At 38.9% G+C, this 18,623-nt stretch overlaps 1 protein-coding gene across 1 annotated transcript; it reads left to right on the top strand.

Moving 5' to 3' along the window:
• Positions 1 to 9,774: 9,774 nt before the first annotated feature.
• On the top strand, positions 9,775 to 12,255 carry LOC129454117 (granzyme G-like). The gene is made up of 4 exons (XM_073861746.1): positions 9,775 to 10,430; positions 10,777 to 10,900; positions 11,002 to 11,223; positions 11,328 to 12,255. The coding sequence occupies exons 1-4, from the start codon at positions 10,243 to 10,245 to the stop codon at positions 11,547 to 11,549; spliced, it is 756 nt and encodes a 251-aa protein (XP_073717847.1). The 5' UTR covers positions 9,775 to 10,242; the 3' UTR covers positions 11,550 to 12,255.
• The last annotated feature ends 6,368 nt before the right edge of the window (positions 12,256 to 18,623 follow it).

The following is an 18,623-nucleotide window of genomic DNA, read 5'->3' as shown; positions in this document are numbered from 1 at the left end:
ACACAAGTCTGTTAAAATGATTTCTGCAGCAACAACATACATTAACATCTGTCTTGCATTTCATATTATGATTTTTTTAAATTTAATATGTAATTAGATTAAAAATCTTTTTTTTTACTTTAGTATAACCTTCACTTAAGTAAAAGTAATTAAAAGTTTATTAAATGTTTAATGTCCTTAAAGGAATAGTTCCACCAAAAATGAAAATTCTGTTATCATTTGCTCACTCTCGAGTTGTTCCAAACCTGTATAAAATACTTTGTTCTGAAGAACATAAAGGAAGATAGATTTAATAATGTTTGTATCCAAACAGATCTGGGGCACTATTCACTTATATAATATTATTTTTCCTTTGGGAGTCAATAGTGCCCAAGAACGGCTTTGTTACAAACATTCTTTAACAAACTAATAACTATGCATTTTTTTTAACCAAAAGTTGAATTAAAATGATGATAAAATAATAACAAAACATTTGGATGAAATATCATTTTGTTGTTAAGATTATAATTTGTTTATTTGAATAATTCCTAAAGAAAGACATTACTGAGTGAATTTTTCAGATAATGTTTAATGTTCATTCATCTTTGAGATGTAAAAGAGCTTCTGTTATAGTTTTGACTTCTGTGGTTAACACTAGTTAGAGTGGTGCTCGTGTTTGTGAGTCATCACGTCTGTTAATCACTCAATGAGCGATGCAGTCACTAGGCTAATGCCAGTATCTTTTTACTTGCTTATCATATTTGTTGTATGTAATAATGTGCTTAGCTGTTTGTGATCTGTTCCCATAATTTTATTGGGTAGATATAGCAAAGTGCATACTATTTTGTAAACTGTAGTGTAGGCTTAACTAATTATATTTTATGTAATTTTACATGATTTATTCCTTAAAAAATACTATCAAACTTTTATTATAAGTGATATCACATAATCTTTCAGAAAATTTGTCTGCTACATATAACTTCACACAGATGCATATTTACTCATAAAAAGCTTTATTGAGTAATAATTAAGAGCTTTATACAGAGAAAACATAATTTTTTTGCAACCTTGTATTTTGGGCCTACTAATGAAGTGTGGTTACGATGCGCACTTCCTTTTAAATGCTGATATAATAGATAAACATCTGAATTCAGCTTATTGGGAATTACATTTTTTTCTTCTTGGTATGAGTCCCTTGACTCAGTATTTAACATTAAAAAGAAACGTTAAATATTTCAAGTAAAGCACGCACAGCTGAAGGAGAAAGTAGTCAGCACTGCTAATCCACATACACCAAGACAATGAATTTAAACAACCTGAGTTTATCTCAATGTTCTCAACATGCACGTTTTCCCACACAAAGGAGACACTTTTTGCATCCATGCATCTAAACAGACTGATGTGCTGGATTTGTTCAGTAAAACCTTCAGCTATTGGTCAATACTTTTATGAGACTGAGCAACTGCAAGCACAATTAGCCATAAAAGTAAACTGAACAGAATTTGATTGATTTAATGCCACAGCTCACCATCACTATTAGGATAGATAAGTAAAAGTTGATGATCAACACTTCCTTTTAAATGCAGTTAGATATTAAATAAACTGATCTGAAAGGAGTGCATGCTTTACCTCATGTTATGATGCCTAAAGTTTGGCTGTTGAACAAACCAATGAGGAAAGGTGTTGCTGAAAAGCTCCATGATAAAAACCTTAAAGGTTTGGACCGGCAGATGCCAATTGCAATGGGATTTCCTTCACTCTAACACAAAACTTGACGTTTATAAACATACAGTACAGTGTTCTCATATGAATTGGTTCTGCTCTTGCTTAGATAATGCATGTACATGCTTAAACTTAAACTTAACACCAGATACGCTAAATATTACGCCCTATAGTTATTTAAGTTATTAATGAATTCATTCAATTATTTCATTTAGTCTATTTGTATTTTTCATTGTCGGCTGATTTTTTTAATCTTAATCCATCCCTGGTTATAGACAACGCACGCACGCGCGCGCATGCACACACAAACATAACTTACAGATTTTTTCCCAAGCATGTATTCTGGTCTTTATACCAAAGTGGTGTTCTGTGTCTTGTAAATGTCAATTTAGTTTTAACCAAAAAAAAAAAAAAAGATTGATTTAATGCTACCAGCAAATACACATACCATCACTGTCATGAAACAGAGCTGTTTACATCACAAAAGTTTAGCTTCCACCTCCAAACTAGCAGCATGTTCAGACTGGAAAAGAAAAAGGGTTTTTTTATTATACAGAAGATACAAGAAAACTAGTCATTTATTACTTTCTTAATAAATAAAGAAATTAAGTAAAAAAATCACCATTTTATGGATCTCTTTTATAAATGACACAAGTGGCACATCGCATCAGATCCTGACTTATCTTATTTCAGTATCATTTCACTCCACTGCAGTTACATAAGAACAGAAAAAAACACTTAAATTCAATCAGTTAATAAAGATCCGTGAGATTAAACATTACTGGCAGATATGTCTGGATCAGATTAGTGTTGGTCAGTGGTCTTCTATCCTACCTAAAGTGAGATTAAACATTACTGGCAGATATGTCTGGATCAGATTAGTGTTGGTCAGTGGTCTTCTATCCTACCTAAAGTGCATTGTGAATAAATATTGGTGTTGTGTAGGCCCATTTTAAACATTTTACTTTGGGTGATGTGAGTTCTGTGAATGACTTTATATTGTATAAGCTGCAGGTTTGTGTTATTGGTCATGAAAAATGTGTTCCTGCAGATTTGTTCCCAGTACTCAGGGTTGGAAGATAAGGCCAAGTCAGCTTCCCATTTGGTTGTTGGGAGTGTTATTGTTGTGTTTTGGTGGGAAATCAGTGTGTATATGTAACGTGGTGCTTTAATGAAAGCGATGAAAACGTGAATCCATGTGCAAAAGGTGTTTATTGTAAAATCCCAATAAGGGCCAGCAAACAAATCCAAAGGTAAATCCAGTAATTGTAATCCAAAGACAGGCAAAATATAACAGGGCAGGCGGCAAACAGGCAAGATATCCAAAAACAGGCACAGGTCAAAAGTACAGGCAGATCCAGGTAACAGATAAAACAGAATACAGAATACAGGTACAGAAAACAGGCAGATACAAACAGGATGGCGATGTAATAATCAGCCAGGAGCAGGTGAACAGGATGTGACTTATATACAAGAACAAACAGGAAGTGTGAAGTGAAACATGGCAGGATGTATATCAAAATAAAAGCCAGAACAGAACAGGATGTCAAAATAAAAGTCCAAAATACAAAAATACACAGAATACAGAAAACACAGAACAGAACCTTACAGAACCCCCCCTCTAAAGGGCGACTCCCGGAGCCCAACAAACAAATAATCAAGTCCAATAGAGGGTGGGCGGGCAGAGTATGGCCAGGATGTTCCAGATGCGGGCCTGGGTCATGGGGCAGATGCGGGCCTGGGTCATGGGGCAGATGCGGGCCTGGGTCATGGGGCAGGGTTGGACCTGGGTCATGGGGCAGGGTTGGACCTGGGTCATGGGGCAGGCTTGGACCTGGGTCATGGGGCAGGCTTGGACCTGGGTCATGGGGCAGGCTTGGACCTGGGTCATGGGGCAGGCTTGGACCTGGGTCATGGGGCAGGCTTGGACCTGGGTCATGGGGCAGGCTTGGACCTGGGTCATGGGGCAGGCTTGGACCTGGGTCATGGGGCAGGCTTGGACCTGGGTCATGGGGCAGGCTTGGACCTGGGTCATGGGGCAGACATGGAGCTATATTATGGAGCAGGAATAGACCTGGAACACAAGGAGAGGAAGGGTACGAGCACACTTTGGCCTCTGCCTTGGTGTCCTCTGCCTCCTTCCTGTGTCCGGGTACTACCCCCCCCAAAAAAAACTTGGGAAAGCTTCCACTGTCCAAGGTGGCGATGTCCCAGATGGTGAACCAGACAAATCAGATGAGCTAGATGGAACTGGTGAATCAGGCAGGACAGACGAAACAGATGAGACGGGCCGATCAGATGAGACGGGCCGATCAGATGAGACGGGCCGATCAGATGAGACGGGCCGATCAGATGAGACGGGCCGATCAGATGAGACGGGCCGATCAGATGAGACGGGCCGATCAGATTCAGGGTCTTGAGGAACCTCGGGAATAAACAAACAGAAGGCAGACCAAACGCACCACAGGGCCATAGCAAATTCAAGAATGTCACAGTCAACGAGGCATACCTCTGTGGCGGTTGGTTCAGGCAGGGCGGCCATCTTGATGATAGGTGCAGGGTGAACAATCGCCCTCATCAGTGCAGGTGTGGTGGTGACGATGGCCCTCTGAATCACAGGTGCTGGGATGGTTGTAGCTCTCTCGAGAACAGGTGCAGAAACAGGCAGGATGGCGGCCATTTTGGGAACAGGCAGGGTGGCGGCCATTTTAGGGACAGGCAGGATGGTGGTGGTTTTCTTGAAGACAGGTGCAGAGACAGGCAGGATGGCGGCCATTTTGGGAACAGGCAGGGTGGCGGCCATTTTAGGGACAGGCAGGACTTTAACAGGTTTGGGCAGAACGGGCAGAACATGGCTAGGTGCGTGGTGAATATTCCCTGGTTCATTATCCACCACACCCACAGTGAACGGAGAACCACACAACAGCAACGCAAAGTCAATATAACTCTCCATGGACCAGGCAGACATATCATGGGCATACATAAACGCAACCATTCGTCCAGAGCATTATAAAAAACTGGTTTTAAAGTGTCCTCATCAAAATGTACTTGGTTACTCAATTCCAAAAAGTCACTTACATATTCCTCAATGGGCCGGTGGTTCTGACGGAGTGCAAGTAGTGCAAAAACAGGTTTCATGTTGCTGGTGGGAAGTTACTGACCTTCGCTGGATTCCGGGTTATGGCTGATTATTCTGTAACGTGGTGCTTTAATGAAAGCGATGAAAACGTGAATCCATGTGCAAAAGGTGTTTATTGTAAAATCCCAATAAGGGCCAGCAAACAAATCCAAAGGTAAATCCAGTAATCGTAATCCAAAGACAGGCAAAATATAACAGGGCAGGCGGCAAACAGGCAAGATATCCAAAAACAGGCACAGGTCAAAAATACAGGCAGATCCAGGTAACAGATAAAACAGATACAGAAAACAGATTCAGAAAACAGGCAGATACAAACAGGATGTGGCGATGTAAAAATCAGCCAGGAGCAGGTGAACAGGATGTGACTAATATACAAGAACAAACAGGAAGTGTGAAGTGAAACATGGCAGGATGTATATCAAAATAAAAGCCAGAACAGAACAGGATGTCAAAATAAAAGTCCAAAATACAAAAATACACAGAATACAGAAAACACAGAACAAAACCTTACAGTATAGTTGGGAGGTTAATTTTTTGAAGGTATTAATTTTCATAAGTTCTTCTATAAGTTGAGATGGTTGTAATGTGTTGTTGATAAGTCTGGTTTTGTGTTTAATTCTAAGTCTAAGTTGTTGATATTGAATAAATTGTTCTTTCCCAACCCCATATTTCTTTGTGAGTGTGTCAAATGACATGAAGTGGTGGTTCTCAAATACATGGTGAAGATGTGTGATTCCTTTTTGTGCCCATGTCGGGAAAAAAGAGGTTTATTTTGAATCTTGAATTCTGGGTTGTGCCAAAGTGGGGTAAACTTATTTAATTCTAGTGATGATTTTGTGATTTGATTTGTTTTCCACCAGGCTGTCAGAGTTGATTGTATAGTAATGCTTTGGAAGAGGTTGGATTTCTTAATTGATTGTGAGAGGAAGGGGAGATCTGAAATTGGGATATTTATGCATTGGTTTTGTTCCAATTCTAGCCATGGGTAATTGTACTTGTGTATATTGATCCACTTAACTAAATACTGTAATTGATTCGCCAGGAAGTAATGATGGAAGTTTGGAGCCTCAAGCCCCCCATGTGATTTTTTATTTTGTAGTGTTGAGAGTGAAATTCAGTTTTTTTTATTTTTCCAATAAAATTGTGTTGTTAAAGAATTAAGAGTTTTGAACCATTTATCTGTAGGAGTGACGGGGATCATAGAAAAAAGGTAGTTAATTTGAGGGAGGGGTTTTCATCTTTTGTCACGACTGGTAACAGGAGTGAGGACGCAAGTGTTGGGTTCACCATGAAATAAATAACATTTATTAACAGAACGGAAATAAAACAACAGGCGGGTAAACACAGGAACATCCAACAGAAGGAACAGGAACAGACATGAACAGACATGAACTTAATGGCAATGACAATGATCCGGCGACAGGTGAGAAACAGACAGCAGTATAAATACACAGCACTAAACACGGAACAGGTGTGATGAATCAGTTCGTGAATTGTCCAGGTGACGTAATCGGAGACACAAACAAAACATGACACGGATCACCGTGACATGACCCCTCTCTCTACGAGCAAGAGTCCAAGGGAGGGGTGGAGGGCTTGAGGACCCTGGCGATGCCGGCAGCCGCCGGGACGAAACCAACAGGACGGTGGGCCGGACTGCGCCAGGAGAACCGGAGCGATCGCTCCGAGAACCGAGGCAGACGAATTACCCCCCTCCTGGGAATCGCCGACGATCCGATGCCCCCCGGAAGTCATCTCCCGTCCCCTCGCGGAAATGGGGACCCTCACTTCGGTAGCCACCCCGGGGAAATGATCGGGCGTGGTCCGTTCCGGATCCCCCTACGAGCGGACCGTCGACGACGACGACTCAACCGTTGGGGGACCGCCTGGGCCGATCCTCCTCCCGCAGGCCCGCAGGAGCGAGCGATCGCTCACGGTGGTCCCCAAGAGACATCGGGGCTGGTGAAGAATGAACCCCGATGTCACTACTCCCCCTCTACGAAACTCCGGGGGGAGCCGCCCTCCGTGAACCCGCTGCGTCCAGTCTGGCCGGATCATTCTGTCACGACTGGTAACAGGAGTGAGGACGCAAGTGCTGGGTTCACCATGAAATAAATAACATTTATTAACAGAACGGAAATAAAACAACAGGCGGGTAAACACAGGAACATCCAACAGAAGGAACAGGAACAGACATGAACGTAATGGCAATGACAATGATCCGGCGACAGGTGAGAAACAGACAGCAGTATAAATACACAGCACTAAACACGGAACAGGTGTGATGAATCAGTTCGTGAATTGTCCAGGTGACGTAATCGGAGACACAAACAAAACATGACACGGATCACCGTGACATCTTTACAGCGGCTATTCTTCCGATTAATGTTAGTGGATGTTTAGACCAGCGTTTATATTCGTCTTCAATTTTCTTAAGGAGAGGAGTGTAGTTGAGAGTGAAAAGCTCTGACAGCCTGGGGGAAATCTGAATCCCTAGGTACTTGATGTTGCCTGTGTGAAGCTGGAGGGAGGGGTCCTGAGCTCCAGAATCCCATGCATCATCTGATAGTGGTAGTAAAATTGACTTGTTCCAGTTGATAGTGTAATGTGAGACAAGTGAGAATCTACTGATAATATTAAACGTTTCTTGAAGTGACACTCGTGGGTTCTGTAGATATAGTAAAAGATCATCTGCATATAAACTGATTTTGTGTTGTACATTGTCTACCTGAATTCCTTCGATTATGGTGTTTTGTCGTATTGCTGCTGCGAGAGGTTCAATAAAAATGGCAAAGAGGGAGGGCGAGAGAGGACATCCCTGTCTGGTGCCCTGATGTAGTGTGAAACTCTGTGAAGTAATTCCGTTGGTGGTGATGGTGGCCCTGGGTGATGAATACAGTATTTTAATCCAGTGGATGAACGATTCTCCAAAACCAAACTTGTGAAGTGTATTGAATAAAAATGCCCAGTTTACCTTATCGAAGGCTTTTTCTGCGTCAAGTGAAATGATAATTGTTTTCTGTTGTCTTTCTTGTGATATATTAAATAAATTAAAAAGTCTACGGACATTATCTGTAGCGTGTCTATTTTTTATGAAACCTGTCTGTTCTGGATGAATGAGTGTGGGGGTGACTGTTTCTATTCTGGTTGCTAATGCTTTGGTGATAATTTTCAAATCAGTATTTAATAATGAGAGAGGTCGGTAACTTGAGGGATGAGATGGATCTTTGTTGGGTTTTGGTAGTAATGTCATGGCTGCTGTATTCATGTGTGTGGGTATGGTGGATGACTTTTTTATTTCTATAATTACTCTGGTAAATAGTGGTGATAATTATCCCAACGTTTAACTAGTGTTAAAAAACTGAAACAGGAAGTGCTTCTGGACCAGTGTTGTTTACATCTTTTGAAATGGTTTATACAGCCATTCAATAAGTGGGAGGTGAAAAAACAAATACCCGAAAATTCTCGGGGCAGCCGCATATGTCCAAATTTCAGTAAAAAATGTTCTATTTCATCATAAAATATCTGAAAACAGGGCTTTAAGTGTAAAACACAGAACTTGCCCTTTAAGGGAACAATATTTTGATACTCTGTTTGTCTGGCACATTCAGTAGAATTGACAATAAAGTTGGCTTTCACTTTGACCAGCATCTTTAGCCTGGGTGCCAGCCGATCTTATCCCCGCCCACCACAATTTGAAAAACGTGGGAAGATCGGTCTGGGGATTCACCGTTGAGGAGCTACTATGCGAATACCAAAACCGCCGACGAATCAAATTGTGAGGGCGGGCTTTATACGATGATTGACAGATACTCAACAGTAACGTATCAACCACGTCACCAAAGAGCGCGTGTGTTCAATCTGTTTACAATGAAATGGCTGCCGCTGGTGAATTCAGATGTGTGGATTCTGACATTGAGTCTGTTCTAAAAGATATCGACAGAGCATTGATTTAAAAAGAGGAACAGAGAAACGCGATCAAGGCATTTGTTTATGTTTTCGCCGTCCTTCCTATGGAGGACAAAGTTAAAGAAGCAACTGAAATGGGTATCATGGCGATGCAACTCGGCGTGCACGACGAGATGGATATAATTAGCGGTCGTTGCCAGCTTCTTTTCGGAAGCCTGGAATCGTGACTGCTGAATAAGTGGAGGGACATGCTAGGCTCCAATATTTTTCAAGCCAACGTAATGGGTAGCTATCGTCGTGGATGAAGTTCACTTAACGTACAAATGGTAAGAGATAGTCTTACTGTATGACTTAGTAAACACTTAATGTTGTGATATAAATGAAATGTTGTAAACATAGTAGGTGTTGATGTACCTTCGCTAACTCAGACTTAGTATAATTACATGTTAGTATCATTGTAGCGAAATTACTTGCAGTTCGGTCAGTCTGCTAAAGACGCCATTTCAACATCACACACTCCGTTGCTCTGATTGGTCGTATGTCTATCCAATTGAGTGCAGAGGCATTTTTCGGTTGAGACACGCCTCATAATTTCAGCTCAATGGAGCGGTATCAGACTCAAATTCTGACTAGAATTGAGTATGACAACGTCAGGCTACAGCATCTTACCATCATTGCCATGAAACAGAGCTGTTTACATCAAAAAAAAGTTTAGCTTTCACCTCCAAACTAGCAGCATGTTCAGCATTTCAGAATGAAAAATAATAAGGTATTTTATTATACAGAAGATGCAAGAAAAAATCAAATAAAGAAGTTAAGTAAAAAAAAAATCACAATTTTATGGATCTCTTTTATAAATGACACAAGTGGCACATCTCATCAGTTCTTGACTTATCTTATTTCGGTATCATTTCACTCCACTGCAGTTACATAAGAACAGAAAAACATTTAAATTCAATCAGTTAATAAAGATCTGTGAGATTAAACATTACTGGCAGATATGTCTGGATCAGATTAGTGTTGGTCAGTGGTCTTCCAGGAGACACGAATGGATATCGCTGAGATATGCATGTATGTTTGGTCTTATCACCAAAAGTGTGGTTACTTCATGATACATTAGCAAATGCTGATCAGCACTTTTGAAAGGTGCTTAATTAAATACACTGATCTGAATTCAGTGCATGGTTAAATTTCTAGCTTCATCATCCTGGTCTGAGTCCCTTGACTCTGTATTTACAGCAGAAGACGACTTCACTGTGCTTCACACATCACTTGACTGAACAGTGACTACAATGAGCATCTTTTGGTTTATAACTACACTGCTACTGCTGCACTCCTGCACCCCAGGTAATGACTTCATATCAGACTACACTAATAACAGCAGACAGTTTCTCAAAACCATTTAAATAGTTTAAAAAGTTCTTACAATATGAGAAAATTACAGTGAATCTGTTTTTCTCCGTGCAAACGGGATCACATTTAATATTACTTATATGCGTATATGCATTCTCATTCTCTCTTTAGGTGTCGATGTGGTTCATGGTATCGTTAATGGTGAGGAGTCCATTCCACACAGCCGCCCATACATGGTCTACATGTATGACAAACGAAGACGTGAAGCATGTGGTGGATTTTTGATCAGGGAAGATTTTGTGATGACGGCTGCCCACTGCAAACAAGAGTGAGTAAAATAATTTACTATCAGTGACATCAAAACACAAACTTTGATTTTTATACTTCACTATAACAAACTATAAAAGCTTAGATGCAAAATTGAAAACTAACATTTTTCTATTACGTGAACAAAATGTGGTTGATCAAATTAACTTTATAACCAATGCATTTGGACATCTAACAAACATTAAATGACTATTATTAAACTAACATACACTTGTACCCTAATCAAATGAATGTATATTTGTACATAATGCAACCTAAGTAATTGTCAAATTATTGTGAAAAAAATATTTTTTGTAGGGTTGAAATAGTGGCAATCGTTTAACATTTATTTATTTTGTTTGCTTTAGTAATCTCATGGTGTATTTGGGTGTTGATGACACAAATCATTTACCTGAGGGTATAGAGGTCGATGCCTTTCCACATCCAGATTTTGCAAACAAGCAAGGTCATGACGACATCATGCTACTAAAGGTTTGTCTTTGTCTAATATGCATTTTGTATGTGCACACTTTTTTAACAATCATATGGGACATCTACTCAAGCAAAAACATTACATCTCTCTTTCTATTTAGCTTAAAACAATAGCAACTCTGAGTGAGACCGTGAAAATCATTGGCCTGCCAAAAACTAGGGGAGAGGCGATCCCAAGTAACTGCATGGCCATGGGTTGGGGCTGGCAAGAATACACTCACACGTCTCCATCAAGTGTCCTGAAAGAAGTGAACTTGACTCTTACTCAAAACTGTGACACACCTGATCTTATATGCACCGAGGGAGGAACCGGGCCATCACGGGTAATTCATAAGCTTTCAATTATGTTGAAAACATTTCATGGTAAAATTATTATTGTATTTTAATGGTATATTTATAAATAACTAAACCACACTTTCTCTTATAGGGAGACTCTGGCGGTCCACTTATTTGTGGAAATGTCCCACCCGGCATTGTGTCTTACTACACTGACTCTGCAGGCTACAAAACGATGTATACTAAAATCTCTCACTACCTTCCATGGATTAATCAATTAATGAATGCACACAAACTATGGACAGCAAAGCTGGATGCATTTAATATATCTGATATTAGAGTGTGTATGATTGTAAAAATTACCAGTTCATAATCCTGATCAAATTATTACTTTCTGCAGCTACAACCTACATGGTATACTTGTATAGAGCTCGGGAATCTGACGTCACAGACGAAATGAAACGCAATGTTTATGGTCAGGAAGTTGCGTTGGACGCTGTGTAGACTGGTCAAGTAGCTGCCAAAATTGCATTTTACAGACTAAAAGACGTTTAAATAGCGAAAACTCTTGCTGTGTAATTAACTGTCATAACCGCAGTCACGATCGGCGTAGAAAATTAAGTCAATCCTAAAAGAATTGTGATTTATTTTCCACTGTCTCGGTTACAGTAACTTACGCTGAAACTCAGATCTCTGAGTTAACAAAACAGCAACGCATGGCATGGATAGCAGAAGACAAAAAATAATAACCTTCAGCATTTCCCGAAACATGTTTATTCACAGCATTATTCACTGATATCAAGCTGGACAGGTATCAGAGATTGATGAAGTCAGACCGTTAGATGGTGCTTCACGGATGGATGATGCTTTCCAAGAAAACAACATAACACCACATAATTATGTATTTAGTTTGAAATAAATATTGTATTCTTTCCAGACATTTTATGTATGTATGAAAATGGTTTAAGCTTTAATTAATTTAAGCTTTTAACATATTGCATTCCAACTTTTACCATAATAAATGACGAAAAATTATTTCAACTGGTATTTCACTTCTTTGAGGTAAGTGTGGTCACACAAAAGAGACAAGACTGTGACATTTAATTATTAAGAACGATAAAATTAAGGTAAACATGTAAATTTACTGAACTACAATGTAGTTGTAATACAACTTGTGAAGAGACAGTGTTAAATGCAGTTATTAAAACAAAAACAGACATCACTGGTCACGCTGGCCAAGTTGTACGTTGCGGTTTATCCAATGGTTGAATACTGAAGGTTGTTATCTCCCTAATTAAAGTATATCTTTCCTTGTTTGTTGCGGTGGACATTTATTGATAATCCACCACTGCCTGTTTGTTGTCGTTGTTAAGCTGGGCATACATGGTGCGAATTCTGACGTTTGGAATGCTATGAGCTCTCGCACACGTCACAAGTGAGTTTATGCCACAATAATTTAGATGTAGTCACTCAAAAAACAAAAAACATAATTTTCTCAATTTCTGTTTTTTAGAAAAAAACGGATGTGTCTCTGTATTTCTGTTTATGCATTCTGGCCGAAATTGCTATAGCCCTGTGGCGGATTTTATGTGGCTCATTGGCGCGGTATGCAGTTTTACCGCCTTCATTTTTTTAATGATTGTAGTGCCAAGTAAATATTTATAAAATGGTTAGTTACAATCCTTGATTCTGATTGGTCAATAGCTGTGCTTTATTCACAATAAAACACAGCTATGACCGCTTCACCCAACGGTTCTATTTATCACTGCGCCCTTAGCAACACAGTTAGTAACCTGTGTTACAGTTAGCAATGCTTTTATTGATTTAACTTCATAAAAGTTGCACTAATATTTTTTTTTTAACTTTTTTTACTTTAATATTGGGTGGTAACCGTTTTATAAAAGCAATAAAGTACTCAAGGCAAGTTCTGTATCGTGAATAAGTAACGACTGAAGGGGTTGCGAAACTCATGCAATGCCCTTGAGCCGTTACTTATTCACGATACAGCACAACCTCTCGTACCGTATTGCTTACATATATGCTATTATTACTGTAACATATATTGTTAGTAGTAAATATAGGCGACATGTTGTCACATAAAAATGATTGATGGTGCCCTTTGACCTCAGGGGAGGGGCTGACCTTTTGACCTGCGAGGGAGGGGTGACCTTTGACCTGCGAGGGAGGGGCGACCTTTGACCGGACCACCCACGTCGTGAACCTTTGACCTCCGGGGAGGGGCTAACCTTTGACCGGACCTCCCACGTCGTGAACTTTTGAACCGACCGCCCACGTCGCGCTGAACTTTTGAACCGACCGCCCACGTAGCATTGAACTTTTAACCAGACCGCCCACGTCGCGTTGAACTTTTAACCGGACCGCCCACGTCGCGTTGACATGTTTACGTCCGGGGTTATCTCCGGGGCGCGTTAAATCATGTCCTCCTACGATAAAACAATAAAAACAGTGTTTACACAAGTGGTCTTCATTAAAACACATTCCATGCTCCCATCATAATTTATATAAGGTGGGGCCCGATATGTCTAATAAAAGCCGGGAAAATCACAGTTACGAAAATCACAAACATGGATAGGCCATGCAGCCCGCACGGTACTCCAGTGAGTGAATGGTGAAATAGCATGGAGCATCTAGCTATGGCGCCGAAAAAATTTAACTTTTAACATGCATTGAAATTTTAACATGCACCATTTTGGAATGCGTGGCATTGTTGTGGTCTGCCATGCTGGCATTGAAGTGTTGTGGGGTCCTCTCATTGATTGGTTTCATTAAACACAATTTTTTATGTGAAATGATCAAAGAAATTAAGTGTTCTTTTCTTTTAAACGTCATAATGGCTTATAAGGCTATATTCATGGTGAGAATAAGCTGTAATTATATAAAGTAAGATTAGAAAAGATGTTTAAAATTGTATGGATACGACTGATTAAAAAACATGTTCAAAACTATCAACATAATAAAAAAGGTTTCTCACAGCGGCAGATGAAATACAATCTAAAAGAATAAAGAACAATGAATTCTGTCAAGATGAACATTTTGTAGGATTTTCTCTAGAGAGTAAAAATGTATGTGTAATTTTTAAATGTCCTATTCTGCATTTTGTATAGATGACCTGATTTTCAAAACAGAAGTTATGTTTTTTCAAATAAACTGTTCAATACAAAGATATGGTCTTCTGCCACTTACACAGATCGTAGTCCTTTCCTTGAAGTTCCATTCCTGAGAGATGTTTCCACTCCGAATCGTAAATCGTTTTGGCAGTGCCCGTGTGAGGACCGAGATATTTTGTTTTTTAACTCGTAAAGCATGTCCAGTCCTCCTGGGATAGGACAGTGTTTATACAAGGGTCCTGCATTAATGCATTGCGTTCATCATACTAATAAGTACAGCATAAGTAAAGACAAAAAGACACATATTACAAAACATTACCTGTCTAAAAACTGAGACTTTTAACTTTAGATTATTAGTATATTAGGTTTAGTATAGTTTTCAGACTTTCAGAAAGAACTCATCAACTTAAAGAATAAAGCACTTATCAATTACATTTATTTTAATCTCAAAAACTCAAGTTTTCGTCTAGTATTTATTATTGCACCTGAAATACAAGTACCTGAGACATGCTCACACTCCTTAGCCAAAACACTAAAACTTTTAGTGCTTTTGTATTTAATATAATATTTAATAATATTTGACAAATTACTCCATACAAGACAATCAAATTATATACATTCAATGAACACAACATACAAAGTCTAACTTCATCACATGCTTTGATGCACTCATTTCTCTGTCTCTGTTGTTCTCAGTTATCAGTTGCCGGCTATGTAAACGGTGTTTTTTATTTTTTATTTTTATAAAGTGTATTAAACTCGCACTACTCTTTACCCAGAATAACATGTACTTCTTCCGTGGTGACAAAGCGAGGTACATGATTTCTTCAATTTGTAAAAACACAAGTAAACTTTTTATTGTAAAATAGTCAAATAAAATAGTAAGACTAGACATAGGCTAACTGATGATCCTTACATATGAAATACCCGCACAAAATCATCTAGGTATATTCTTAAAGCGACGCTGGTTTTATTACACCATAATATAAGAATAATAAATCAGTATATACTATAAAGATTCACTTTGCTATCATTTCCAACTAATGTTGATTTATTGTGTTGTACTCAAAACATCTGAACTTTAGTCAGCTTTTTGGGAGGCTGGGCATTAATTTACTTTTTAAAGATTCCAACATCTAGTTGATTTTTAACCCTTACCTATACATGTTGCTTGGCTCACTGTAAACCCGGCATGCTTACCGTTATGTTTACCTTTAAATGACAGAGTATATAATAGCACTTACCCCATAAAACAAAAAATGTCATCACAGAAAACAGTAACAAACCATCTGGTAAATCGAGTGTTGTATAACAACGAGTGAAATCTATGTGTTAGTTCAGATTAAAAATACCTCGCTTTATTATATACAGCTCCACAAGGCAAAACAAAGATCTCACGTAGTCCATCATGTTACACAGGCAGTTTGATTATTGTGACCACCGTGTCCTTTAGTGCACTAGGGGCATTATGGGAAATGTAGTCATTTTCACAAGGCGAATCGAACGCTGCACACGTCAAAGGTGCATTGTGCCACTTCCAAAAAAGACAAAAATGCTAAATAATATACATAACTATATTATCAGTGGTCTATAAGGACCTTAAATAACGAACTGAATTGTTTCTATTACCTAAGAATGAGCCATTTTCATCTCCATACAGTGCGGGCCCCCCTTATATGGAAGTCACCGTCATATCTCTACAGTAGCCCTAAACGCACAAACTGGTCTAAAGAGCACGTTTCTTCCCTACGTTGTCTCAGACGATGACATGTTTGTCGTGCGACAGCTACCATATGCGTTTTAAAATTGAAGAGTGAGTTGTCTGTGGCAATTCACAATCTCACCACTAGATACCGCTAAATTCTACACACACCACCTTTAACTGGCTACTGTTTCCAAGATGCATTACGATCTAAGCCATCGCACTGGGAGAGAGAGTACATAGTGAGACATATTATTTACCATTTTATTTGTTGTTGTTGACACAATTTAATGTAAAGTGTAAGATCTTATTCATTTATAAAAAAAAAATAACAGCTTAAAGATAGCTATTAGGGCTGAAACTAAAAACCCTCATATTAGCTGTGTACATTATGAAACTGATTTTATTTCACCTGTTTTACAAGTTAAGAAAAATTTAAGCGCTCCGCATAAGAAGCAAGAATTCCTTTTCCTACGGGTGCGTAGAGCGGAGGATATAGAAAATACCGAGAAAGACCTTTCCCACTGACACTTTAATATTCTATAGCTTCATAACTCACACCGATGACTATGTGATGAGGGGCGTGTGAATTGCTGTGTTTAGAGGGCACGGGTCAGGATTTTTATGTTACAAATCAGAGCCTGAAATTTAGAGCTCTCACACCTCAGATACGACGCTCTGGCATGTTCATTTAGCTGCAAATTTGAAGGCTACTTTCAGGAATTCTCCATTAAATTGTTTAAAGCAAAGTTTTTAACACGGCATAGCTCAACTGTGCAGGATTCAAGGAGTTGCAGACGCTATTTTTGAGGACGGTGCAAGCACGACCGGAAGCTTAACAAAATCAGGGAGACACTTGTGGACAAACATTGTGTAAAGTTGTCTACGACGCTGCGGATTCTTGAAAGGAGAGAACAAATGTCACTTGAGCGTGATCACAAACGCAAGATGCCGTACGTGCGCGGACCTCCAGTTTTTAAAGAAATGCTTTCAGAACACTGCAGGAGTGAGCTTGTTAATCTTTTTTATGCGGTAATATCTGCAAATGCTGATGTGTGCTTGCCGCAAAATTATTGCGAAACTGATGCTGAGCGTGTAACCAACCTCAAGAAAAAAACAGATGTCGTGAAAAGTCTGGACAAGTCTTTTGATAAGAAGGTTCAAGTGTCTGTTAACGCCGATGAACCGATCATTGTGTTCATCAAAAAAGCTCTAGATACTTTGTGCGAATGTGGTGATGAGGAGTTTGAGGTTGCTGACATCCTCCGCATGTCTGCATATGTAATAGATGTATGTGTTGCCGTAGCGACAAAGAAGGACCAAACCAATGTGCGTGAAATTGTTGAAGTTGCTGCTGACTTTATGATCGACAAGGGTCTTGGCACATGCATACACTTTCTATTGTATCTAGACAACATCATAACCTTTGGTGATGATTGAAAACAATGCGAGTTCCTGGGACACCTCGTACACCTGAAAACACATTCACTTTTTTTCACGACCTTTAAACATTTGAACATGGTCTTTTAATTTTTCTTCACCTTCTTTCCATCTATAGGCTGTTTATTGATAAGTTCTGGTTTCAGCTCTTAGAAAGTTCGTGATAAATGTTTGTCTGAAATGTTACCACTACATTCGATCATTTGGACATGTAGACATCTTGTTCATACAAAGTGTGACCCTTGTTATATTATGTAAAAATAAAAGTGACTTGCATCAGTATGAAAAGCTAAATCTGCATGCATGACCTGATACAAATTTGGTGATTTTGTTACTTAGTGATTTTTTTACATAGACACGTCAGTTACTTTGCATATCCTATATAACTCTATGAAACCTACGCTTCAATAACTGAATCATGCCAACATTTTTACTCAAGAATTTCAATACTTACCAGGACCATTTTAAGCACATTACAATATACCTTCATTTATTTACCATTCGTAAAACATGCGTAGCTGCAACACTACCATTCAGTTAGACTTTACATTTCTAGACTATGTTTTTTCTCAAAGGTTGCTTATATTTACAGACAACACACTACACCTAAGTGTATCTTAACAATGGCAAACAGGAATACCAACGTTTGCAAACAAGTTTGATTTTTGACATGATTCACAGAAAGCGACAGTGAATCATCAAAGCGTTGCTAGTTTTTTAGTTTACGAAAGTTTACATTTTTACTTGCAAACAAACCAGGAAAATTATTCATCTGAACACTTTCACCAAACCTATGTCTTTGATGTATTTATGTAGACAATCTTTAGTTTTCATAGTTTTGATCTGTTCATGTCGAATTTCTTCTGTATATCTTCTAAAGATAAATATGGTCATTGTCCTTGGGTTTTCTCAGATTTCATTAAACTTTGAAACCTTCTTTGTCTTAATGCCATCAATGTATTTATTACTTATCCGCTATTTGTTATACTGTATGTCATATTTTTTAGTTTACACCATTCATTTTTATAGAAAGTTTCAGAAACTCACATTTACATGGAATTATGATACATTTTACTTTTAATTGTCCAGGAATGAGTGCTGGTTTAACAGGGGTAAACTACGGTGGCCGTCAGGGGTCACTGCCTTGCAATTAAAGAAAACACATGCAAATAGAAAA

This window comes from Misgurnus anguillicaudatus, chromosome 23 (assembly GCF_027580225.2).
Source record: "Misgurnus anguillicaudatus chromosome 23, ASM2758022v2, whole genome shotgun sequence".
NCBI classification, from domain to species: Eukaryota; Metazoa; Chordata; class Actinopteri; order Cypriniformes; family Cobitidae; genus Misgurnus; species Misgurnus anguillicaudatus.
The sequence above is the reverse complement of the archived record's forward strand: the minus strand, read 5'-3'. Positions and strand labels throughout refer to the sequence as shown.